The sequence below is a fragment of the Xylaria bambusicola genome (genome assembly GCF_022495145.1).
Source record: "Xylaria bambusicola strain CBS 139988 unplaced genomic scaffold F5B22scaffold_12, whole genome shotgun sequence".
Lineage (NCBI taxonomy): Eukaryota > Fungi > Ascomycota > Sordariomycetes > Xylariales > Xylariaceae > Xylaria > Xylaria bambusicola.
Window position 1 is genome coordinate 724,146 of NW_025953565.1, and position 23,525 is coordinate 747,670.

Below are 23,525 nucleotides of genomic sequence, written 5' to 3' on the forward strand. Positions count from 1 at the left end.
TTAAGATCAATGGTATATCAGTAAATATTGTCAGATGGCTCATCGCTCTGAGCTTACATACATATATCTATTCATACAACTACTTATGTGTGTGAGGTACTGACCAAGCACAATCTACGTATTGAACAAGCCTAGGAGGGGGGCTGACAGCGGGGTATGAAGTCCAGAGCAGACCCCAACGCAGGATGGCGTCGTTCTTGACCGCCCTTAAACTGACATGAGGAGTATTTTTGTTGGTTCCAATTAGTTCCTGCAGAAGCTGACGTAGCTATTTCTTTATCTCGTCCAGTAGATACAGCTCTTTAGCTGCTCGGCTGCTCAACCTCGAGTCCTATGTCGTAATCCCTCTAGGTAGACATCTAGAGGTATCAAGGTATCGAGGAAGCGTCGCTAAGCGCCTTGGCATCGCAAGGCAGGCTGATAAGCGTTTGCTTGGAGTCTGAAGGCGACCTCAACCCAGAGGCGGGAAAAAGTTCTAGGTATCGTGTGTTAGCATACATGCCAATTGTCAAATAATTACACGAATTGTGACAATTCATCCTGTGAATTGAGACGGCGCAATAACTCAGAGTTGTTACTTGATCTAGTTAGATAGCGCTGTGACATCAATCTGCCAGCCTTTGCTTCATGATACCGCGGCAGAAGGGTTTCAAATCACGGCAGATCTGCTTGGCGATAGTTTCAAACACGCCACTGGGGGTCGTTTCAACCACGGCAAACCATGCCCTACTCTGATAATATGTATTCGTCTCTGAGCGATGACTCGGATGGCGAGGACTACATAATTCAATTTTCACCTGCTAATGGTCAATTCCCGCCCGCTTCGTCCAACGAAACGCCGCGCGTACCTAACGTCTTCATTCCGGACCCGACACTATTGCAAAGAACAGAAAGGCCTAAAGCGCAGAAAGCGGACGAGGAAAGCTTCTTAAACTCCCAGGCGGATCCCTCGGAGCCCTCCTTCGAACAATCTAGCCAACGGGAGCAGGCAGCAACAGCCACCTCCCAATTGCTACCACATCATCATCGCGAGGTTACGCCATCGCAGTCGTCAGCTTCACACGCCCCTTGGCAAGCTTCTTCCAGCCGGCATCGGTCTTCTTCATTATATTCGGAGGCACCGCCAGCTTATACCCCGTCGCCTGTGTCCCCAATCTCACCAATCCCCCACGGAAGCACCCACCAGCAGAACAGACCAAGTAACTATAACACTTTTGGTACTAGTCGCATGATGGGTACCTCAGGGGTGGAAAGCGAGAGTCTCCTCGGGCAGCAGCCTGAAAGCATGAGCGCACCAGTAGATGAAGAGAATGGAACCCCGGCATGGGCCAGACGCGTCCGCAGACGTATGCCTGCTTGGCTTAAATGGAAGAATGGGCTGCTAGCCCTAGCTATCCTGATAGCTTCGATAGTGCTACTAGGCGGCATATCATTTGCTTCATCCCGTCCTACCCAGGGAAATGGTGTAAGTTCTGCTCGCTCGCTGGGTATACGAACAGATTTGAACTGACGTGATGTCGAACAGTCAACCCCACAGCCTGCTGAACCTGTGGAAAAGGAGCCGGAAGCTCAAGAACCTGATGACTCAGGATCACCAGAATTACCGATTGAGGAAAACTTCTGCCAAGGGGAACAACACCACTATGACGATCAGGTCTTAGATCTAGACTTCGTCAAGTCTCAAAACCTCACGTTTATAGAGACTAAGTATCGACATCATGGATCTAACAGTGTCCGTGTTGGCGGTTATGTCAATGTACGAAAACTGAGTAATGGCAATGGCAGCCCGCGTAGTAAGTCATATCCGAATTCAATGTTCGCTGTTAGCTATTCTAGACCAAATAATGGAGAAGGGTGAAGCAGAACTCTGCTCAGTCTAGATCTATCCCATGTCCTAAGAGTAATTGCTAATACTAGAGGCCATAGTGGAGCTTCAGATGGTGACGAACGAGCCGGATCTACGTCTCTTCACTACCCTCGATGCCACAGTGCAAGAAGTCAAGGTTACCATCCCCGAAGCATATGAGAGTTCTGTACATGGGCAACGCCCTTGCGTTGAAGTGAAAGGCACTGTCTGGGTTCCCGAGGCTGCAGAGATTGGTGTTCTCTCACTCAGCACCGTTCACCTACCCATCGCCCTCTTCGACGACTTGTCTCTCCATGTCGCAGATTACGCAGAGTTATCCTCAGTCGTGGGTGACATAAAAGCAGCGGCAAGTGAACTTGCCGCGGGTGAGGAGGGCGCTGTAGCCTCAAATCCCGACTACACTTTCATCCCGGCAAAAGGCTCATGGGCATTCGACTCCCGAATTATCGAGGTCCACACAACTTCGGGTAGCATCGATGGTAACTGGCCATTATATGATATGTTAGGCCTACACACCACCTCTGGCAGCATTCAAGTTAGCATTACGCCGGGAGAAGAGCTTGAGGACCACCCCAAGCCCGCCGTCTTATCACTCACCACGATATCAGGCACCATCTCCGCCGCGGAACCCATCCATGAACCCAACCTCATTCCACAACGCGATTACCTAGTGGACGTGAGCACCACATCCGGCGGCGTGCACGGCGCACTAGCCTTCAGCGCAGGGATCACAGTGCACAGCACGGCGAGCAACCTGGCCCTCGATCTGCTCCCGGTCATCAACATGGACAAGATAAACGCGCGGAACCCCGCGCAACTCGAGACGATAACAACGAGCGGCGCGATCGCGGTCCGCGTCCTCGAGCCGAAGTTCTACGACGGCAACGGCAAGGCGCTGACGGCGCAGGTGCTGGATTGCCTGGACGCCACGCATAAATCCACGAGCGGCAACGTCGGGCTCCGGTATCCGCAGTCGTGGGAGGGCAGTCTCGACGCCAAGACCACGAGCGGCCGGATCGTGGCCAGAGGGAAAGACCTCAAGATTATCAAGTCTTCGCGCGGGTGGCCTGGAAGCATGGTGGAGGCGCGGAAAGGGGCCGAAGGAGAGAAGTCAACGATCGAGGCGCGCGCTCATCTGGGTAGTTTAGACATTCTCATTGGGGAGCAGACGTGAATGTCACGTAGCTGGGATAGCTATGAATGCGAAAAGGAAAAAACTGTGTATAGGAATGATGATATGAGGACGGTTGGCGGAGTTGCGATATAATCACGTGGTGGGCGGCATATTACGTATCATGGAAATAACGGTACTTACCCTCAGCTTTTTGGTCTTTGGTGTGGGTATTTGGCTTCATTTGGGTTTATTAGGAACGAGGCGTTGGTTGCGGTGAATATGAATTACCTACATCCATTCCTCAAACATCTCATGCAGTATGTGAGCGCATCTAGAAGCTGGGCCAAACAAAATTCATAGCATGGGTGCACGTGGGCTTTTTTCATGTGACTGCAATAAACAGACAAGTATAGGTTAGGTAGCTACCTAGAGATATGAGCGTCAAGTGGCTTGCTTGAGGCGTTTCTATCATGTCGTGATACCACCAGGCCTCGCCGACTTGAGCGGCTTGAGAAAGCAATGGGAGAAGCAATTCCATGTCGCGTCAGAGGCGGTGCGAAACAACACCGTCGGATTTCTTCATTCACTCGGGTTCAAAATGGGGTTGATCACGAGATGAATGTGAGTTGCGGATTGCGTAAGGACCTACGAGAACTCCCTGTTTACGACGTCAAAGAGCTGCCCTGTCCTCCCATTCAAAACTTGTTCGACCTGGACAGTCAATTCATTGTTTGTTGGCTTTTGGGTCGCTCTCCCTTGTTCCCATAATAGAAACAATGAACCGCCCTGCCACGACGACTCTCGGACTTGTACACTTTCATAGTCAGTCACTACATGTAAGAACCACGCGACTCGATCTTGAACTATTCCTCTCTTCTCTCTCCATTTCTCTGTTATTCGATTCTCCTACCGAATTATTTTCTAATTATTTGACCACTTACCTCGTTGCACTGGTTGCCGAGTCTATGTACATTCGACACTTTCTTTTCTCTACGCACACATTTGTTTTTGTGAGCATTCACGCCACTTTCATTGGCCATTGCCATACGACCTCAGACTCTTGCCTCTCTACGTATCTTCACGAACCTTATCCTCGCATCAGCACCCGTTTAACGAAGACCCACCATGTGCACCGAAGTCTACAACCTCTTTGGCGATACCAGCTGTCAACACAAGGAATACCAGAACACTTTCCCCTGTCACGTAGCGAAGAGGTGCGGTGCAGGCGATGACCAACTACTACTCAAGGAGACGGTGTTCCTCCCCACCCGACCACCGAATGTCCCGCCAGGCCTGCTCGGCTGCAAAGTTCGCAAAGCCACGAGACCGGTGGCAGGGAAGTGCCGAGACTGCACCCGAGGGCGAACACAGGCCGCGGACGGCAGCACTAGCAACAGTTTGACAATGCGGTCGTCGACACCTGTCTCGTCAACGAACTCGGTGAAGTCGACCGGTACGATGAATAGCACCTTGGATTCCATCGCAGAGTGAGGGTGATCGTTTTGGCTAAAGACATGATTTTCATACAGCCCGCAGATTGTTCACGCCGACCCCGAGCTCCCGTGCGCTGGCGCAGATGCGGGACTCGTTCTTGCAGGTATCGAGAGCGCAACAAGTCACGCCGCCGAGGACAGGGATGTATCGTGGGAAAGCTGGGGTTTGAAAAAGGGGATGCGTGGGATTAGAGTTGGCTGCGGTCCTGGCAATGGAGGGAGTTAGGCAAAGGAGAAAGTTTGTCACAAATACCTGCTTTTCCTATCTACGCCGAGAACAGGGTACTTGATTTGACTTTCATGAGGCTCTGATCGTAGAAGAGGGGAAAAGGGAGAACGGTTTTTAGATACTGGGGGTAATGCGGTTATACAAATTTAACTCTAGAGTGTCTCGGAGTGTCCAGGTTCACATGTGATGATACCACATAGGTAACAGCGTGGCGGATGTCTCAGCCTTGTGTAAAGTAAGATAGATATGCTGTGCTCGATGATTGAGGGGTTGGCAATGATTCAATACCTAGGTAATGTCTCGGGTAGCTGAATGATGTGGTGATGGAAGTCTTGTGCGAGTTTTGGAGAAGCGGATGTCACACTAGGTACAATGCACTCTTACTGAGCAGGACAGGGCAGCGCGGGGGAGTTGGGGGAGGAGTGCTGTTGGCGAATTTACTCGTACGATTAGTTCATTCTTAATGATTTCTCGAAGACTACCCAACCCGGATACTATGTACAGTAGGTACTGTACGTGAAGTAGAAGTTGGGACTGGACTCCCCCACGTGGCTTGGGGCGCTGATCTGGGATGCATGCCCTGGAAAGAGCCGTTAGAGGGTTGGAATGATTGGTTGACCCCGCAAGCTGAGAACCGGAAGATACCAAGGTACTATGTACATATTACTTACCTTAGCGCGCCAGGGGGGGGGGTAGGAAAATGGTCACAGCTAGGTTGTTAGGTCATAACAACCTAATATAGCTATATAAAGCTAGCTATAGCAAAATATAATAAGTACTTTACTTTTATATATAAAAGCTTTATATTTTTAATGTACCTTTTACTTTAAATTATATTTTTAAATGAAATATATGTTAAACATATGTTAAACGAAATGCATTTTTAATGTATAGCTATGTTTGACGTATAACTATTGTATAGCTTAATATTTATTTAATCCTTTCCCCCTACAGTATTTAACGAAGGCTACGAAACCTTCCGTTAAAGTCCTGAACTACGAAGCGATTGCGATAGGTTTCCTAGCCTTTAGGGTGGTGGTGGTGGTGGATTGGATTGATTGGATTGATCCTTGTAGCGATTATCCTTGAAGGTGGCGATGATTGGATTGGCTGTACGGCTAGGTCTGTATGGTTAGGGTCTGTATGGCTAGGGTCTGTACGGCTAGGGTCTGTACGGCTAGGTCTGTACGTACGGCTAGGTCTATATAGCTAGGTCTGAAATTTGACTAAGTTCGAAGTCTACGGCTAGGTCTGTACGGCTACGGCTGTACTGGCTGTACTGATTGGCTGTACTGACTGGCTGTAGGGGCTGTAGGGGCTGTAGGGGCTGTAGGGGCTATAGGGGGCTATAGGGGGCTATAGAACATGATGTTCAATACCATGTTGGAATCATGTTGGAAAACGAACACGATTTCGAAATAAAGTCATTTCTAATAAAAATACTGTCAGAATGCTAACATAATTTAATGTAGGTATACTTTCAATCTAAACAGCTGTGTGTCAACCAAATGAGCTAAACATAGTGAGTTCATTCCAGAGAATATCTAACATAAATTTCCTACCCCCCCCTAGCGCGCTAAGGTACTGTACGGCTGGACTTAGTGGACAGTAAAAGTGCTCTGACTCTGCTCTAAGTACCTAGGGCAGAGTAGGGGTCTCACCTGAAATGTTGTGGAGTCATTGTGACGCCCCTGATAGTCCAAGAAGGCATATATCGCCTGCCTCCGGACAGAATCCGGATCCTCAGTCTGCCTCAGTACCTTAGGTAGGTATCTACTATGTAGCTTAGCTCTCTTGCTGACCTGACCTGCGCTGGCCGAATCCCATCATTAGGTGCGACATTAGAGCTGCAACATGGAGCTGCTGTGATCTCGCGCACTCCGGCATCTCTGCCCGTCCTTCCCTGCCCGCCTCCGCCTACTTACGAAGTAGGTACCCCGGGTACTTACATGTGCAGACATGTGCTAACCTAGGTAGTAGCTTACCTACCTACGCTACAGCATGCAGCGGTAGCAAATCATGGACCCGACCGTTGGGGTCCAATAATATTCTTGCCTTCTTGATGTGAACCTGCTGCTGTTTTACAACCTACAACTGCGGCATGCGACGGCATGCGACATGTAGTGCGCACCAGAACCTATAACACTTCCAAGATATATACCGAATCTTTATATACACATACTTGTTGGAAGCTGAAAGAGAACCTGCCTTGATTCAATACTACATACCTACTCTTCCTAGGCACAATCCATCCACTGAACTTAGCAGGTATGGTGCCTACTTCCTCCTACAGCACAGCACCAGCCTTGCTTGATTACCGTATGGTCCCGGCTCGGGGAGGAGCAGCAGGGTTGCATAAGCTCCTACCTATTCATTCACCTTGACCTTACCTTCCTCAACTGCCTTGCCTGCCTCGTACCCACTACCACCACATCGAGCACCAACATAATAACCTCTTCAGTCTTTCCCCCTCCCTTTTTCCTCTTCCCTCTTCCATGCCTTAATTCTTAATTGACCGTCTGACATGAGATGAGAAGAAACTTGCTATGATTAGGTATTTTGTTCTCTCACTTGTTTGCTACACTCCAGCTTCCCCTACTGCTGTCGTCATCGCACGCGCCCGTGCCTACAAGTGAACTACGTCCGAGCTTCAAGTCCCTCGTATGATTGTCTTCGAATCTTTCCTGTCGTCATGGCCAAGAAGCCTCCTCGTCAGAAAATAAGCTATGGTTTGTAAACCCATCTCAAACACTGCCCTCTCTAGAATCCCTTCTGGAATCTTAATGCTTGCTCTTCGGAAATGTCTACAGTATAGATAGCTATCTCTTATTTGACCGCTCCGCTATCTCCATCCACCCCGCCTGTTCTCCTCCCCCCCTTCATCTCTTCGCATTCCTTACTTCCCAACCCCTTCATACTCGGCGCCCCTTAGCAGCTACAACAAAACACTGGAGCTGCGTCCAACTCTGACCTGGTCTATAGTCCTCGAACTTGATCACTCCTCCTCCGGCGGCCATAGACTCGGGGTAAACGGCCTTGCCATTGACCGCGGCAATGCCATACTGTATGTTGTTGGCCATTGCTCCTCTCTGAGCTAATCACGCTGGTCCAGGCTTCAGCTAATACTGTCGCACAGTTATTCCGGTGGAAGAGATGGCGTCGTGTGCGCCTGGGATCTCGGTCTCGACCTCAATGATTACCCTGCTATCCTCCCCTCGAGGATAAAACACACCACTTTTCGCGCCTCAACCCAAGCTCACACACATTGGATCAATGATATCGCCCTCGTCTCGCACCACTTTGCCGTCGCCTCGGCATCTTCCGACTTGACCGTCAAGCTGTGGCAGCCCTCCGGTAGAAATGAAGCCCACACCATCGGCCAGCATGCAGACTACGTCAAGTGTCTTGCTGCTCCTCCCCAGGGCGACTGGGTTGCGTCTGGTGGGCTGGACCGTAAGGTTTACCTATGGGATCTTCATGGCAGAGGCAAGAGATTGGAGATCGACGTACAAAGCGAGGACTTTACCCAGAAAGGTTCTGTTTATGCCATCGGTGTAGCTCGGAGTATACTTGCCACTGGTGGTCCCGAGTCTACTGTGCGGTTATGGGATCCCAGGACTGGCAAAGGAGTTACTAAGTTCGTTGGCCATACCGACAATATCCGCTCCATACTGGTGAACGATGCTGGGGACACTGTTCTAACAGCCAGTGCCGATCAAACAATCAAAGTGTGGAGCGTAACCGCCGGCCGATGCATGTACACATTCACTATGCATAACGACAGTGTCTGGTCACTGTTTTCGGACCACCCTGACCTAAGTGTGTTCTACAGTGCGGATCGTTCCGGTCTCATCGTCAAGACGGACACTCGTGGTACGGTTGAGCTGGACCAAGGTTTGTCTGTGGCCGTGGCCCAAGAGCACAATGGAATCAATAAGGTCATTGCATGCGGAACTTATATCTGGACAGCAACGGCGAGCTCATCCATCAACAGATGGACAAACATTGATACAGGACCGGACGCTCGCCTCCCAGAACCATTCAGGCGTATGCGTAGCGGTAGCACGACATCAGTACCAAAGCAGATTGCCGTCACTTCAATGAATACCTCTCCCCAAGAGATCCCTGCTCATTCAATACTGAAGATGTCTAATACAGCGTCCTTCCCGCCAGACATTAATTTACCATCAGAGCCAAACGCTTTTGACCCCGCCATCAGCAGGAAGGGCTCGGAAATCTCGCCTGACCCTATCCTACCAATAGAGCCAATTCATCGCCTACCACAGGAGACCATTGAAGGTCAAAATGGACTCGTCAAGTATAAATTACTCAATGATAGAAGAAGAGTGTTGACGCTTGACACGGCCGGAGACGTTCTACTTTGGGATCTCATCCAAGTAAGCCGCTTCTTAGCCATTCATATTCTGCCCGGCCACACCCTGACCTCTCTTTTTCTCTAATATGTGCTGATTTTCCAGTAGTGCGAAGTAATTCAGAGATTTGGCAAGCGGCACCTCGAGCACGTTGAGCCAGAAGTGAATACTCTCGAGGCTGTTACACCATGGTGTTCTATCGACACAAGCTCAGGCAATTTGAGAGTTGTCTTAGATTCCTTCAACTGCTTTGACGCTGAAGTATATGCTGACGAGGTGGAGGTGGAGGAACCCATCGATTTCAGGGAAGATCAGAGAAGTACGCAAATTCATATCAATTTTGAGCACAGTACCTAACGTTAATATAGTAAACCTGGGGCGATGGATTCTTCGATACTTATTTGCGAGATTGATAGACGAGGAAATTAAACGAGACGAAATTTATAGAAAGAAGCTGAACAAGAGTAGAGAAATGCGCCTGGCTGGTAGTCGCGCGGAGATATTGCGGCCGCTGTCGATACCTATTATTAATGACAACAGTGGAAACGCCACGGGGTCTCCGGTTATGACGCCTAAAGGAACCGGCTCCAATCTTCTGACTCCTGGATTAGGCATAGGAGTCGCGACGCCGGCTGTACACTTGCCAGGTGTACCTGAGAAGGGTGACACACTACTCAGCTCGGTTGAGAAACGATCTTCTCAAATAGATGGCCAGTCTGGTGAAGATTACTTTTCTAATGGGATTAGCTCTGCCGATACGCCTTACAAAGCGGCTACAACACCAGCAACTGCCGAACCACCGGTTGTTGAAATACCGAAAACGCCAGCGGAAACCAAGGATAAGGATAAAGAAACCAAGTCTCCGAGCACACCCTTCGGCAAGAAATTCAAGATTGGTATGTCGTTTGTTAGCAAGAAAACTAGCCGGTCCGCGTCGAGCAACACAGAGAAGCCAGTTATGGTAGAAGAGAAGCAGGAGGAAAATAAGTCGGAATCGTCTTCAAACCATGAGAAAGAAATTGAAGACAGTTTCCGGGGCACTATTCAAAAGATCCGCAGCGATTACGACAAGCAAGTGCTCGAGAATCCAGACCAGTTCGTTGAAACCAAGATCGCGCCTAGCTTGCCCAATGAGACACCTGTACTGCTGTTACCGCGCGGAACCAAAGTCTTCATCCACGAAGAGACCTCAGGCGGCAGTGCTGATGTGTATCGTGGAACGGTGATGACGGTTGGTGCAGATGCCGACATTATCGAAGCAAAGGCACCCATGTGGCTAGCAGAAGTTCTATTGACCGTAAGTGTCCGATCTCGACATGATGGCTTGATGTGTACAACTAATACTCTCCTACAGAACACGATCCCTCCTAAGGACCCTGTTAAAGTGTCATTTATTTTGCATCCCTGGCAAGATTCCTTGCCCCCCATTCCAGCTGCTGATGGCAATAATCGTCTCAACGCCAATAGGATGCTCCGAGTGAAGAAGATACTTGCATATGTAGCGGAGCGAATTGAAACGCCTCCTGAAGAGCCAGATCCCAATGCCTTGAAACCAGAAGAATACTTAGAATTATATTGCTACGACCAGGTAAGTCTCCTTTATTAACCTAGATTGGGCTCCTCTGCTCACCGAAGCTGCAGTTGCTACCAAATACCATGAGTCTTGCTACTTTAAGAGCGCATGTCTGGAAGGGGGGTAATGATATTGTACTGTATTACAAGGCGAATGGACGAAAAGAGATACCCAAGGTGCAAGCGAAACAGGAGGCGGCGCCGGAAGCCGAAGTCGCGCCAGCGTCTACACAGCCAGTTGTGACAGGTACTACGAATTGAGAACTTGATTATCCGGCGAATGAGTCCGTGAGGAGGGTATCTTTACTTCTATATCCAAGGTATGACCGGGCAAGAGAAAAAAAGAGACTTTCTCTAAGTATTGTACATATGACCTCCCGAACGCCTCAAAATGCATCAGGTAGTATGCTGAGCCTGTAATATCGACCAACATACACCGAGACTCGCATGCTTATCTGGGGTATTATAAAATCGTGCCACGTTCGAGTCACTCCGCATATGCTTAGATTGTATTATGGTCCGTCGTCACAAACTACTCTGCAGAGCGTTGGCGGCCCATTGGTAGCTACCGAGGAAAATAGCGCCCCCAGCACTGATCCAAGCGACCCTGGGTCCGATCCCGGCGAAGAAGGGACGTACTCCATGATTGTTGAACAAATCGCGTAGCACGGTGAGGACACTCTCCCTCTCCTGGGACAACATGACGCGCGTTTTCAGGACGTCCAAGGGTGTAGTGATGCCAGCTGCCACAGCACCTGATATACATCCATAGAGCGCGCTTTCACCGGCACCGACGTCGACGCCCCCTGCATTCATTCCCTGACTCCGCCGACGACCCCAGTCCTTGAGCGCTTCCCAGAGCGGGAACTGTATAACTGTGAAAGGAACCTCGCGCATGACGGTGATGCCCCAGCCGCGGTACAGCTCGCGCCAGACACCCCCGAACCCAACGGTCCCGTATTGCTGCAGAATGGCGCGCAACGCACCGGCGCTCGATCCGCCGTGGTGACCCGCCTGCGCGCGCTGCTTGACGACTTCGGTGGGCACGCGGACGGCGCACGCGGCGACCTCGCCCAAGCTCGCGGCGGCCATGTGCTCGAGGGGCTCGGCCCAGGTGCTTGCTCCTCTTCCTCTTCCTCCTCCTGCTCGAAGTCCTAGAGCATCATCATCGTCTCCGGAATGACGCCGCCGCCGAGCGCGCGACAGCACGTCTTTCACGCCTTCGTAGGTGCAGAAAAAAAAGGCTGCACCGGGCGCGGATCCGACGACAGCGGAACCCACGCCTCGGTATACACCGCGGAAACCGCCCGAGGCGAAGAAGCCGGCGCGGGACTGGAGACGGGTCTTGAGCGTGTCGAGAGGGAAGAGCGAGAGGTCGACTGTCGTGCCTGCTATGCCGCCGGCTAGGAGGGCCGTGGTGAATGGGGGGGTTTTGGAGAGGGGTTGTTGGGTTGCCATGGGAGGCAGGGGGATTTCTTATGTGTTGATATACCTAGGATATTAATAGATGGCCGGGGGCATGTGTTCGGAGGGTCGTATTGGGATAAAGTGATTAAAGTAGTGTTCTAGAAAATATCGCGATCACCATCGCGAGTCCCTTGGAGCAATTGTGAGTAGGTATTTTCCATGGGGGCCTGGTGAGCGAGTTCGGCGTTGGTTATGTAAAGCTACCTAGGTTAGAAATGTAGATTCCGATAATAATTTCTGATGAACCGACGCAAGCTCCCCCACATTGAGTGACACTGGCCGATGATAAGCTTGTCCAGATAAATCCATGTCTACAGTACGCATAATGCGCTTTACATTATGGATTTCACATGGGCTTTTAGAGATGCATGTTGATTGAGCTCGTTTTGATGTGTATCTGCTATCCAATGACGTACTGATACGCAATACACGGGGCGCCAACAAAAAGGATCTCGAGCCACACAACCCCTGCTATCATCTTGGGAGCTTTATAGCTTGCTTGGGGTAGGTAGGTGAGTTTGGCCTGGTCTAACTAGGTACACGTACGACGACATACCAAGGTACGCGTTTACCATTACGGGCCGGTCCCTGCAGGACAGTGAGAGCCGGCATCAGAGAATGGAATGGGCACACTTTCGCACGTCCTCCATAGAGGGGCGCGCCCCATCAGCGTCCGCGAGTTCGCCGACGCACTGCGCGCCATTTCGCCGCCACGCTTCCCTACCCTGGGGGGCAACAGCGGGAGAGAAGTCGGTATGTCTGTCGCCTTGGGAATGGATTCCCATTTCCTCTATCCACGACTCTAATTGCCATTGATAGGGATTGCTGTGAGCGGGGGCGTTGATTCCATGGCACTGGCCTACCTCTGTAGCCATCTAAAGAGCCATGATCGCTCCTTTCACATAGCGGATAACCCCCTCACCAAATTTCGTGCTCTTATTGTCAACCACCGGCTCAGGGAAGGGTCGGGCGAAGAAGCGGACGCCGTAGCCCGTGCCGTGCAGGACATGGGGATGCCCAGCGATGTCTTCCCCATAAGTTGGCTCAAGACTGGCCTACTCGGCCAACAGGGGCAGCAGCCAAACGACCTGCCAAATCTTGAGAGTGTTGCTCGCAAGGCTCGTTATCGGAAGCTAGGAGCTATGTGTGCCTTTCGCCATTACGCCAGTCTCTTGCTCGCGCACCACGAGGATGATCAGTATGAGACGATCCTGATGCGCCTCCTGCAGGGGCATGGTGTTCGAGGTCTCCGCGGCATGAAGACCGCCCAGGATATCCCCGAGTGCGAGCGCGTGCACGGCGCTCGCCACAGTGGCTATGTGGACGACCAGCGCAGACCTAAGCCCCGGTACAATTTTTCCATAATCAGAAATGACGCCGAACGGCTGAGGCAAGAGTTGAGGGCCAGCATTGATCATCAGATGAACGAACAAGAACTGAGGCAGTCCATCTTGGACGGAATCGATCACGACGATTTCGAGAAATACTACCAGATTCAGCTGGCTGTGTCCCTTGCCTTGAGCGGTATCGATGTTGAGAATGGTGGCGTCATGGTTTATCGACCATTGCTAGGATTCCCAAAGGATCGACTGGTCGCCACGTGCGAAGCCAACAACATCCCTTGGTGGGAAGACAGCACAAATGACGACCAGACTTTGACTATGCGAAACGCCGTAAGGCATATGTACAAGAACTATACCCTTCCCGTCGCCCTTCAAAAGCCCTCTATCCTGGCTTTGTCACGGCGCTGCGACCAAGAAGCCCGCGCACTGCAGGCCGAAGCCGACAGATTGATGGCGCAGACGAGGATTCTGGACATCGTGTCGCATATAGGCACTGCGTCGGTCCAGTTCCCAGACTATGGCATGTCTTGCTTCCCCAGAGACAAAGCGCGCCCCTTGCGCCGCCGCGCTCGTATACTGCGCCAGCGAGAGGTAGCTGGGCTTCTGATCAGGAGGATTCTTGAGATCGTGACTCCTGAGGAGCACCCAATACCCCTGGCGAATCTTCAGAATGTCATATCTCGTTTATTCCCCACACTATCCGACTCTCCCAAGGGACAAAGTATACCGGAACTACCAAAAGCCTTCGTAATTGCTGGCGTTCATTTCCTTCCCATTGATCCAGTATCATTATCACCTACTCAAGGTATCCCCCCATCCCAGAGCGCGAACCAACCCCAAGCATGGTACCTCAGCCGGACACCCTACCCTTCCAAACGGCCAGTCCCACATCATCGCTTCACGTATTGGTCCATACCGAGACACATCTTCGGCAAGTACACCTTCAACCCCGCAGACACCACATGGTCGCGCTGGCTCCCCTGGGCCCTCTGGGACGGGCGGTTCTGGGTCTGCGTGCGCCACCGCCTGCCCTACCGCGTCATCCTCCAGCCCTTCGCCCTCTCGCACGCGAAAGCCTTCCGCGAATCCCTCGCCCCCGCAGACCGCGATCGTCTCGCTGCTGTCCTGAAGCGCAGCGCGCCCGGCAAGACACGCTACACGCTCCCCGCGCTCTACCTCGAGGAACACCTCGATCTAGAGGACATGCACGTCCGACGGTACTACCCCGAGTCCCCCGCGGGCCTGCTCCGCTACGCGGGGGATACGGCTGCGCTCGAAGCGGACCCGAGCATCTCGGATCATCCGCGCGTCATCGACGTATCGAAGATGAGACTCATCGCGCTGCCGTCGCTGGACATCCGGATCCCGAAACTCGATGAATGGCTGGAGTATCAGATTCGGTATCGACGCGTCGATCCCGAGACCCTGGAGAAGGCTGCGGGCGCGAAGAGGGATTGTAGCTCGTTTGTATCGGGCAGGACCTTGCGCGCTGGGTCTAAGGATGTGCATGGGGGATTCCGGCGGAAAGGGGGGATTATAAGGACAAAGGATCGGAAGGGGAGAAGGAAATAGAGTAGGTAGATGGGGAATGGGAAGTGATTAGGTGGTATATTTACACTTATGATGCGTGAGTCTGTCATATATTATATTGTATATATAGAAAACGCGAAAATAGGTACTATAATAAGGCACACATTTCCCTTCTTGATTCAGAATTGCCGCATTTAATTAAATAATAAGATTGATCCCGTCCTATCTATCTCTCTTGTAGGTATAACCAATCAAACATGGTATTTCTTTATTAGTGTCCTAGCTGACGAGAGTATCCTAAGGGGCCAACGGCGCTGCTCTTCCGCGCCTGCTCTCGCTTCTTAGAGACAAATCATGGTAAACTCTAGTTATATAATGTTATAATGAAGGGGGATAGCCCAAGATAGTTAAAGGCTGCATGGTCCCAAAGGGAGTTGAACTGGGTACGGGTTCTCATCCTACCCCAACTCCCCCCCCCCCAAAGCACGTCTAAATCTATATAGAAACTTGGCATTTCATTCACAACTCGGTGCTAGCCTGCAGACCTTCCGCCGCCAGAGCTTTCTGGTAGTCCGCTATGGCCTTATCCAGGCTATGGACCACGGGGTCCATGAGTTTCGTCACGGCCTCTCGCCCGCCGCGGACGGACTTGGCGTTGAACTTGAGCTTTTTCCTGGTCCGCTCGTAGATCTGGAGGATCTCGGCCCTGCGCTTCTTGATCTGTTCCTCGCGGGCTTTCTCGGCTTCTACGGCGACGACCTCGATGCGATCTTTCGATCGTTTCAGGGCCTCTGCTAGATACCCGAGCTCAGCTGCCCGCTCGGGATCACCTGAGAGAAACGCGGACCAGAACTGGTGCAGGAACTCCATGGTCGTGGCGTGCGTGAGGTTGCAGTTCGCGGCGATTTCTGTGGGTAGGCCCATCGGTGCTGTGTCGTCTGCGTCCTGGCCGTAGAGTTGTGACCGTCTTTGCAACATGCTGTCGAGAATCTGCTTCTGGGCGTTCTTTCGGGACTCTCGAGATCCAACGTGCGGCTGTGGTTTCTCGTCGTCGTCGCTTTCGCTGTCATCGTTGATTCCTAACGAGGAATGGATGTTGACGCCTCCGAGGCCATCATAGGTGAGGCTTTTCAGATCACCCTGCACTCCTCCGAGGACTTTCCTGGGGTCCTGCCGAGAAAAGGCTGCGGCGGTCTCGGAAGTGCCATTGGAATTATTGGAGAAAAATCTACTTTGTTCTCGTATGTTGAGCATAATACGATGCTCCTCGCTGTCACCCTGTAAGTCTCGTAAAGCAAGTTCTTGGTATGTATCATCGTCCACTCGGGTTGAGTTTTCGGGATCGTTATCAGCCGGTAGCACGTTGGCTAATAGTTTTCCACTCAAACTATTTAATGTCTGTATGATGGGTACGTCGGTCCTGCCCCGCGGCCGCATCTCGACATCCTTCCGGTTGCCGCTCTTGAAACCTCCCTGATTCTCCTCGTTGCCCTCGAGGTTGATGATGTGTGGTACATGTTGCGCTAGAAGCTTGCTCGAAAAAGCTGTAATGTCTTCGTATTCGTCATACTTATCGAATATCTTGTCGGGTATCTCCAGTCCAGATGGACGCTCACCCCTTAGTTTCTTTGACAGCTTGCTAAGAAAAAATCTTTCCCAAAACTCATTCTGATTGAGGGGGGGGACATTTTCGTTAAATATGCGCTTAAGAAGGGGGTGCTGACTCATTATGGCCGAAATCTGCTCTTGGGTAACTTTAATCTTCAGCTCGCTCTGCTTCGATGGATCTTCATTTGGCACCAGAATGGGTTTGACTTGAGCGAGTACATTATAAGGGCCCCTCTTTTGACTTGATTCAATGGCGTAAGCTCGAAGCAAGTTGATCCGAGTAGACCAGAACTGGGTGTTGAAATTTGTGTCCGACATGGTGTCCGGCTTTGTCTTCCGACCCTCCATATACATCTGGTATAAGGTCCGGTCAGCTTTGAGAAGAGACTGTTGTAGGGCAATGTCTCCCTTCAAGGCATCATCATTGAACAGGCGAGCTACTGCAGATTTGGGATCGGAAACGCTCGCAGAGACTGTGGAGTTGCCAGCGCCCACTGGTGTTGCAGCACCCGAGGCTGGCTTTGGGAGACTGGGGTCATTGCTCTTGACATCTGCAATCAGTTTGGACAATAAAGTTTTGATGGCATTTGCCTCGCCCCTCGGATCTGAAGGAGAGTTGAAGTGGAAGAGGTAGGGCACCGGTTCAGCACTCTCAGCACTCTTTTCAAAGACTTTCAACATAACCTTGGCGGCTGTGTCAGGGGTTTGTTGGAGATCTTGGCATTATCAGTCAGTCGCTAGCGCCAGACAACGATACATAAGGCACTCACTGGTTATATTGGCAATTGACAGAGATAAGGCGGGTGGCCCAGTGGGAGCCGTGTTGGGTGTCCATGTCACCGTCTTCTGGTCAGGCGTGAGAGTGATGGTGCCATCCTTCTTCTTGTAAGCTGCGGCGCCGGTAGGAATGGCCATAGTGTGGTGCCGAAAGGTATTGATGCCCAGGCGTAGTCTACGGTCACAAGGGTCACAGAGACGACTCTAGGCGAGCACACGAGTTGGCGATCAAATGAAGTTCATCTCAGGCTACAAGTAGACAAGTATTGGTGTATCCAGTCGACAAGGCAACCGGCTGGATCAGGTTTCTAGGCAGGCAAGGTGCGATACGTTAAAGGCACGATTGCAGGCTCGTTTGAGCACGTAATCAGAGATTATCGTGTTACGGCAGCCCCCATACCATTGCTGGTGAATGCGACGTGTCGCTCGGACAGGTTGAGTTAAAGATGTAGAAATGAGAGTGATGTCGTTATCAAACTTGTAACAATGGATGCAAGCTTGAAGTACCTAGCCACAGTCTACGAAGCAGCTAAGCCATTCCAGGGTAGGCACGCTAGTCCACATGCATGGGAAGCCACACAAGGTACCCACCCGGTACTTGTATATATGTACCTAAGGTACCGTTGGAACTCCCGACTGGACATACCTATGTACTTATATGTACGCCAGTATGGTTGAGTCTGGCTGAGGTCATATTTGTGTTACCATGCAGGGGGCATCTGTATGGGCCTGTTAGGGTTCCAACTCTTCTGAAACCTATGTACGTATCTAATTATAACGTCATAGAAAATCCTCGGTACACAGCATCCTTTCGCATTTCCAACACGAGGATCCGTAGCAGTTCTCGGAAGACAGCCCTCTACAGTAGATGGGTGAAAAGCTTGACCAATCAATTAAAACTTGAAAAAAAGGAGAGCGAAAAAAAACACACGGTAATATACAGGAAACCCCTCGGGTTAGGTAGCCGGAGTATTCCTCTAAGCGGCGACGCAACTCGGTCACTTTTGAAAAAGCGAAATAGTGGGTCCGGTCTCTGGCATGACAGCGATGATACTCATCTGTTTGTCTGTTCTCTCATAGTTTTTTTTAAGCTTTTCTTTAAGCTACGCAGCATTGGAACGCCGCTAAAGAAGGTAGCTGAATCTCTTGGGACTGATGTTCCTTGTCTACAAAGCATTGGATATCTATCCCGTAGCTATCAGTGGACGCCCGGGTATATACGGCACACGTACGGCACATGTAGGTCGACCTAACTCTGCGCGCCTGACATTGATCGATTGAGGTCATTTATCAAGCCCCGGAAGCCACGTTACAACGAAAAGAGCGCAATACATGGTGGGAACTTGATTGGAGTGCCTGTGTAAAACCATAACGGTCGTGTATTGATTGCATATGCATAACTCGCGAGCGAGCGTGGCCGATTCATGCCAATGGCGCGGCGAGAACCGGGAACATGGACCGAATCAGGGCCGTTTCCTTGCGCTGTAGCCGTCACTGCCGCCCCAGCTTCCCGCTGAGGCAGCCGAGGCTTTAGCCTGTAATTACAATTCCGAGTTCTTGCTAGGTTCCTTGTTGCATTATCCATCATTTGGCCTTCAATCCCGCGACGGCTACAAGCACAATTGGAGTTTAGGGCTTGTAGCATACTCGGTAGCCCCGGCCCAATCCCGCTGCTACATTGGAGCACAGGTGGGGTCACAGGGCCGCGCACCTTGGGCGGTATCTTGGTGTGTATCTGGCGTATCTGGTGTACCTATCTAGTGGATCTAGTAGTGTGGTAGGCTGGCCGGGGTTTACCTGATCTACCTGAAGCCTCCGTCATTGGTGCAGGCTGTTGAAGTACTTGGGTCAAGCAGGTACTTTACCTACTCGCCTCATAACCTAGGCTAAGTGACCTACCTAACCTTGGAAGCTAGGTACCTACCTAGGTAGACATACCTAGCCAGGAAAGTGGTAGGTCATGCATGTAGTGTGTAAGTATAGGTAATACGGCAGTAGTACTTCACAATTTTCTACTCGTGCTTCCCTTCCCATCTTCGTCTCGCCTCTCCTCCAAATCTCTTTACCTACTCCTCCCTAATAAACCCTCACCACCGAAAAAGACTTACTCCGCCACTCCTTTGTCTCGCAAGAGAACGAGCTGAGATGAAGCTCTAAGTGGCCGGTGTACTCTTTGCATATTGCTGTCTGCTTTCTGTTCCTCGGGTTGATTATCAGTCATAATACTTAGTACTACCTAGTGCTGCTACTAGCATTATTATCACCACCGCTCCCACCACTCCCACCACTCCCACGTATCCCGCCTAACTCCTCCAAAACCGCCTGATCGAAACATTAGCCTGGAGCCATGCTACGATCTTCGTTGCGAGTCTCGGGCGCTCAGCTGTTAAAGGCTGGCGCCCGGTCCACCACCACGAGATGCGCCTCGAGAACCCCCCGATCCACGTCCATCGCTGCCGCTCGTCGCCCCCTCGCCCTCACATCCCAGACCAGATATGCCTCAACCCAGGCGCCCTCGCCAAACGATAACTTCCTGTCGGGAAGCACCGCCAACTATATCGACGAGATGTACTTGCAGTGGAAGCACGACCCCGAGAGCGTCCATGTGTCATGGCAGGTTTACTTCAAGAACATGGAGTCTGGCGATATGCCCATCGAGCAGGCTTTCCAGCCCCCTCCTACTCTGGTGGCGCATGCCGCTGGTGGTGTCGTTCCTACCCTCGGCCAGTCCGGCCACGGCGCTGATGTCACAAATCATCTCAAGGTACAGCTGTTGGTGCGTGCCTACCAGGCTCGAGGCCACCACAAGGCCGATATTGACCCCCTCCGCATTCGTAGTGGGCAGGACGGCTTCGCCAGCGTGAAGCCTAAGGAGCTGACTCTGGAGCATTATCAATTTACCGAGAAGGATTTAGACCAGGAGTTCAGCTTGGGTCCTGGCATTCTTCCTCGATTTAAACGAGAGGGACGAGATAAGATGACGCTGCGCGAAATCATTGCGACTTGCGAGAAAATCTATTGCGGTTCATTTGGTGTCGAGTTCATTCACATCCCTGACCGGGCCAAATGCGATTGGTTACGAGAGCGCATTGAGGTCCCTCAACCCTTCAAATACACTTTTGACGAGAAGCGCCGGATTCTTGACCGTCTTATTTGGAGCTCAAGCTTCGAGTCCTTCTTGGCTACCAAATACCCTAACGATAAGCGCTTTGGTTTAGAAGGCTGCGAAACCCTAGTACCCGGAATGAAAGCCCTCATTGACCGCAGTGTTGACTATGGTGTCAAGGATATTGTCATCGGTATGCCTCACCGTGGCCGTCTCAATGTTTTGAGTAACGTCGTGCGAAAGCCCAATGCGTCCATCTTCAGTGAATTTGCCGGTACGGCTGCTGCCGAAGATGAGGGATCAGGAGACGTCAAGTACCATCTTGGCATGAATTTCGAACGCCCTACACCATCTGGAAAGCGAGTTCAGCTTTCTCTCGTTGCCAATCCCTCGCATCTGGAGGCTGAGGATCCCGTTGTGCTCGGCAAAACGCGTGCTATTCAACACTACAACAATGACGAGAAGACGCACCGATCCGCGATGTGCATAACGATCCACGGTGACGCCGCTTTCGCTGCGCAGGGCATTGTCTACGAATGTATGGGTTTCCATTCATTACCTGCCTTCTCGACTGGCGGGACTGTCCACTTGGTCGTAAACAATCAGATCGGTTTCACCACTGACCCCCGATTCGCTCGTTCTACTGCCTACTGTACAGATATCGCCAAAGCTATTGATGCCCCTGTCTTCCATGTTAACGCCGACGACGCGGAGGCTGTCAACTTCGTTTGCCAACTTGCCGCAGACTGGCGCGCTGAATTCCAGTCTGATGTCGTCATCGACTTGGTTTGCTACCGAAAGCATGGCCACAACGAGACTGACCAGCCCTCCTTTACTCAACCCCTCATGTACAAACGTATCGCTGCCAAGGAGCCTCAGATCAAAATCTACATTGATCAGCTTTTGAAAGACGGAGCTTTCACTAAGGAGGATATAGAAGAGCACAAACAATGGGTTTGGGGAATGTTAGAGGACAGTTTCGCTAAAAGCAAGGATTACCAGCCTAGCTCCAAGGAGTGGACTACTTCAGCATGGCACGGATTCAAATCGCCGAAGGAATTAGCGACAGAGGTCTTGCCTCATATGCCCACCAATGTTGATAGGAAGACCCTAGATCATATTGGCGAAGTCATTGGCTCCGCTCCTGAGGACTTCAATCTCCACCGCAACCTAAAGCGTATCCTTGGTAACAGGACCAAATCGGTTGTTGAAGGCAAGAATATCGACTGGTCAACTGCTGAGGCTTTGGCCTTCGGCTCCTTGGTCACTGAGGGACACCACGTTCGAATTTCCGGCCAGGATGTTGAGCGTGGTACGTTCTCGCAACGTCACGCGGTATTCCACGACCAGGAGAATGAAGCCACCTACACGCCTCTCCAGCACGTTAGCAAAGACCAAGGAAAATTCGTCATCTCCAACTCGTCACTCAGCGAGTTCGGCGCGCTTGGTTTCGAGTACGGCTATTCACTGTCCTCGCCTAACGCCCTCGTAATGTGGGAGGCCCAGTTTGGTGATTTTGCCAACAACGCGCAATGTATTATTGACCAATTCATCTCCTCTGGTGAAGCCAAGTGGATGCAGCGAACTGGTCTCGTTATGTCTCTACCACACGGTTACGACGGTCAAGGTCCCGAGCATTCTTCGGCCCGTATGGAACGCTACCTCCAGCTTTGTAACGAGGACCCTCGGATTTTCCCGGAGCCGGAGAAGCTTGAGCGCCAGCACCAAGACTGCAACATGCAGATTGTTTACATGACCACGCCCGCTAATCTGTTCCACGTCCTGCGTCGACAGATGCACAGGCAGTTCCGCAAGCGTAAGTTGCAATTGAACCCTTGATTGCTGTCTCGATCACTAATGTTTTATAGCTCTGATTATGTTCTTCTCAAAATCCTTGCTCCGTCATCCTGTGGCTCGTTCTGACATCGAAGATTTCTCCGGGCCCGATGCCCACTTTCAGTGGATCATTCCTGACCCTGCCCACGAGGCTGGCGCTCTCAAGTCTCACGATGAGGTCGACCGTGTCATTCTCTGCTCTGGCCAGGTCTACGCCGCCTTACATAAGCACCGTGCTGATAACAACATCGACAACGTTGCCATCACTCGCATTGAACAGCTTCACCCCTTCCCATGGGAACAACTAAGGGAAAACCTAGATCAGTACAAGAACGCGAAGACGATTGTCTGGTGCCAAGAAGAACCCTTGAACGCGGGCGCTTGGAGCTTCACACAACCGCGTATCGAGACTCTCCTCAACCAGACTGAGCACCACGACCGTAAGCACGTCATGTACGCCGGCCGTAACCCATCAGCCTCGACAGCTACGGGTCAGAAGAAGTCTCACCAGAAGGAGGAGCAAGAACTCCTTGAGATGGCTTTCTCGGTTACACAAGATAAGCTCAAGGGCGAATAAATTAAAGCATAAGTCGAAGCAGGAAAGGGGGCGGATTTTTAAAGGTGTTCTAATGCATTAAGTGATTGTACTCTTGGGGATTGCAATTGCGGGTTTTTGTATTTTATCACAGACAACAATAACAAAATGTACAACGCGGCCTCTTACCATCTGTCGATGATAATAGATGAGGCAAGAAAGAAAGATAGAAAAAATCTGTTGAAATGATTCTTGAAAGTCTTACATGAGACTATGCATCTGATTCCGAAATGAGTATTATGCACTTTGCCTAGTTATTGATATTGCGGGTGATAGGCTCGTAGTGTCGGGTATCTTGTTTCGGTCTCGTGGGAAGTGTAATAGTTGTTGCGGGAGGGTTTGTTTGACTTTTCTATCTACCTACCTATCTATCTACCTGAGTGCCGAAATGCCTAGTCTAGGTGCCTGCCTACTTTCTTGGAGTTTGGAAAGCTGCAATTGAGGAAACGGAAAAAAAAAGTAATTAGGTACTTGATAGCTGGGATATACGGAAAAGTGAAGTATAATTCTATTTGAATGTTGGTACGTCGGATAGGAGAGGATAGAATTGGATACTTCTCTTCTTGTTTATTGATTGGTTGTTGTCTTCGACTTAATTGGTTTTGTATATTGTGT

General features: G+C 51.0%; 7 protein-coding genes across 7 annotated transcripts; 5 read left to right on the plus strand and 2 right to left on the minus strand.

Annotated features, from left to right (window-relative positions):
- Positions 1-242: 242 nt before the first annotated feature.
- Positions 243-3,202, plus strand: F5B22DRAFT_71001 (uncharacterized protein). Its single transcript, XM_047980503.1, has 3 exons — positions 243-1,465; positions 1,526-1,793; positions 1,927-3,202. The coding sequence occupies exons 1-3, from the start codon at positions 722-724 to the stop codon at positions 3,039-3,041; spliced, it is 2,127 nt and encodes a 708-aa protein (XP_047832666.1). The 5' UTR covers positions 243-721; the 3' UTR covers positions 3,042-3,202.
- A 611-nt stretch (positions 3,203-3,813) lies between these two features.
- F5B22DRAFT_599712 (uncharacterized protein) lies at positions 3,814-5,342 on the plus strand. Its single transcript, XM_047974478.1, has 2 exons — positions 3,814-4,434; positions 4,511-5,342. Exons 1-2 carry the CDS (start codon positions 4,107-4,109, stop codon positions 4,642-4,644), a joined length of 462 nt encoding a protein of 153 aa, XP_047832667.1. The 5' UTR covers positions 3,814-4,106; the 3' UTR covers positions 4,645-5,342.
- Positions 5,343-7,395: 2,053 nt separating this feature from the next.
- On the plus strand, positions 7,396-10,909 carry F5B22DRAFT_644872 (WD repeat-containing protein; the record flags this gene model as incomplete). The annotated part of the gene is made up of 7 exons (XM_047978498.1): positions 7,396-7,432; positions 7,686-7,767; positions 7,840-9,100; positions 9,185-9,395; positions 9,445-10,373; positions 10,431-10,664; positions 10,718-10,909. The coding sequence occupies 7 exons, from the start codon at positions 7,396-7,398 to the stop codon at positions 10,907-10,909; spliced, it is 2,946 nt and encodes a 981-aa protein (XP_047832668.1).
- A 264-nt stretch (positions 10,910-11,173) lies between these two features.
- Positions 11,174-12,106, minus strand: F5B22DRAFT_644873 (mitochondrial carrier domain-containing protein; the record flags this gene model as incomplete). The annotated part of the gene is made up of 1 exon (XM_047978499.1): positions 11,174-12,106. The coding sequence occupies one exon, from the start codon at positions 12,104-12,106 to the stop codon at positions 11,174-11,176; it is 933 nt and encodes a 310-aa protein (XP_047832669.1).
- Positions 12,107-12,422: 316 nt separating this feature from the next.
- Positions 12,423-15,269, plus strand: F5B22DRAFT_71021 (uncharacterized protein). The gene is made up of 2 exons (XM_047980504.1): positions 12,423-12,868; positions 12,935-15,269. Exons 1-2 carry the CDS (start codon positions 12,739-12,741, stop codon positions 15,028-15,030), a joined length of 2,226 nt encoding a protein of 741 aa, XP_047832670.1. The 5' UTR covers positions 12,423-12,738; the 3' UTR covers positions 15,031-15,269.
- F5B22DRAFT_71064 (uncharacterized protein) lies at positions 15,269-17,685 on the minus strand. The gene is made up of 2 exons (XM_047980505.1): positions 17,367-17,685; positions 15,269-17,312 (listed from the first exon to the last, which is right to left on the minus strand). The coding sequence occupies exons 1-2, from the start codon at positions 17,509-17,511 to the stop codon at positions 15,508-15,510; spliced, it is 1,950 nt and encodes a 649-aa protein (XP_047832671.1). The 5' UTR covers positions 17,512-17,685; the 3' UTR covers positions 15,269-15,507.
- Positions 17,686-19,128: 1,443 nt separating this feature from the next.
- F5B22DRAFT_71216 (oxoglutarate dehydrogenase) lies at positions 19,129-23,374 on the plus strand. Its single transcript, XM_047980507.1, has 2 exons — positions 19,129-22,295; positions 22,348-23,374. Exons 1-2 carry the CDS (start codon positions 19,721-19,723, stop codon positions 22,890-22,892), a joined length of 3,120 nt encoding a protein of 1,039 aa, XP_047832672.1. The 5' UTR covers positions 19,129-19,720; the 3' UTR covers positions 22,893-23,374.
- The last annotated feature ends 151 nt before the right edge of the window (positions 23,375-23,525 follow it).

Coding starts and splice junctions, on each gene's coding strand:
- F5B22DRAFT_71001 (XM_047980503.1), top strand. CDS start 722: ATGCCCTACTCTGATAATATGTATTCGTCTCTGAGCGATGACTCGGAT. Junction 1,466..1,525: donor GTCCTACCCAGGGAAATGGT/GTAAGTTCTGCT, acceptor GATGTCGAACAG/TCAACCCCACAGCCTGCTGA. Junction 1,794..1,926: donor TGGCAATGGCAGCCCGCGTA/GTAAGTCATATC, acceptor TAGAGGCCATAG/TGGAGCTTCAGATGGTGACG.
- F5B22DRAFT_599712 (XM_047974478.1), top strand. CDS start 4,107: ATGTGCACCGAAGTCTACAACCTCTTTGGCGATACCAGCTGTCAACAC. Junction 4,435..4,510: donor GAACTCGGTGAAGTCGACCG/GTACGATGAATA, acceptor ATTTTCATACAG/CCCGCAGATTGTTCACGCCG.
- F5B22DRAFT_71021 (XM_047980504.1), top strand. CDS start 12,739: ATGGGCACACTTTCGCACGTCCTCCATAGAGGGGCGCGCCCCATCAGC. Junction 12,869..12,934: donor CAACAGCGGGAGAGAAGTCG/GTATGTCTGTCG, acceptor TGCCATTGATAG/GGATTGCTGTGAGCGGGGGC.
- F5B22DRAFT_71064 (XM_047980505.1), bottom strand. CDS start 17,511: ATGGCCATTCCTACCGGCGCCGCAGCTTACAAGAAGAAGGATGGCACC. Junction 17,313..17,366: donor GTCAATTGCCAATATAACCA/GTGAGTGCCTTA, acceptor GATAATGCCAAG/ATCTCCAACAAACCCCTGAC.
- F5B22DRAFT_71216 (XM_047980507.1), top strand. CDS start 19,721: ATGCTACGATCTTCGTTGCGAGTCTCGGGCGCTCAGCTGTTAAAGGCT. Junction 22,296..22,347: donor GCACAGGCAGTTCCGCAAGC/GTAAGTTGCAAT, acceptor AATGTTTTATAG/CTCTGATTATGTTCTTCTCA.